Source organism: Pinus tabuliformis, chromosome 9 (assembly GCF_031772625.1).
Source record: "Pinus tabuliformis cultivar Carrire ecotype Pingquan chromosome 9, CPIR1, whole genome shotgun sequence".
In the NCBI taxonomy this organism is placed as follows: Eukaryota; Viridiplantae; Streptophyta; class Pinopsida; order Pinales; family Pinaceae; genus Pinus; species Pinus tabuliformis.
The window spans coordinates 819914591-819915423 of record NC_142307.1 but is presented as its reverse complement, the minus strand read 5'-3'; the positions used below and the strand labels follow the sequence as shown (position 1 = coordinate 819915423).

At 45.4% G+C, this 833-nt stretch overlaps 1 protein-coding gene across 1 annotated transcript; it reads right to left on the bottom strand.

Moving 5' to 3' along the window:
• Nucleotides 1–203: 203 nt before the first annotated feature.
• LOC149151309 (uncharacterized) lies at nt 204–833 on the bottom strand. The gene has a single exon (XM_089443120.1). The coding sequence runs from the start codon at nt 831–833 to the stop codon at nt 204–206; it is 630 nt and encodes a 209-aa protein (XP_089299246.1).

Genomic DNA, 833 nt, shown 5'->3' with positions numbered 1-833 from the left:
AGGTGGTCCGCAACCATATTAGCTTTCCGTCGCACAGCCTGAAAAATCAGACCTTTCATTTCTCCCAGCATTCCTGCGATGTTGTCTGTAACCTTGGCAAGTCTCCAATGTTTAGTAACCTTACTTGCTTTCGCTCCCCCGTAGAGCTTCCTTGCCGCTGTTATTGCCAACTCTGAGTCTCCCTCAACCACCGCGGTGCCAACCTATGCATCTCTGAGAATTCTGAGTCCTTGTTCCATGGCAGCAAACTCCATCTCGTTATTAGTTCCTTCCCCCAAGGCTTTACTGTAGATGTGAAGAATTTCCCCTGCATTGTTCCTTATGATGCCTCCGATGCCCGCCAAGCCTGGATTGCCTCTGGAGGCTCCATCGAAATTCAGCTTGAGAAAGCCTGCAGGAGGACGCCTCCATCCAATTGACACGGTACTTGGTTTCTGCTGGCAGTTCGTGGTGCCCATACTTCTGCCGTTATCCAATTTGAAGGCTTTTAAAATGTGTAAGTCTCTAACTGAAGCTTGGTTATATGGTTCTGCTCTGCACTTTACCAGGATTAATTTTCTTATATTTTGGGTTATTGTGTCTAGCGAATGCTCTATGTCTCTGTATTCATTCTGAAATATTCTTCTATTCCGTTCCTTCCAGATGGTCCAGGTTATAAATCCTGGCAAGGTTTTCCAAATGCTATTAATTCTTATATTATTTGAATACCCGCTCTGCCAATTCATGATGGTGTCCTGGATAGAGTCCCTGGTTCTATCTGTCTGTTGCATAATGTTTTCCACCCATTTCCACAAGTGACAAGCCCAGTCGCAAGTGTTGAAGAGATGGTCCAT

Bases quoted from the DNA above. Each gene is read 5' to 3' on its own strand.
- LOC149151309 (XM_089443120.1), bottom strand. From the start codon at position 833: ATGGACCATCTCTTCAACACTTGCGACTGGGCTTGTCACTTGTGGAAA.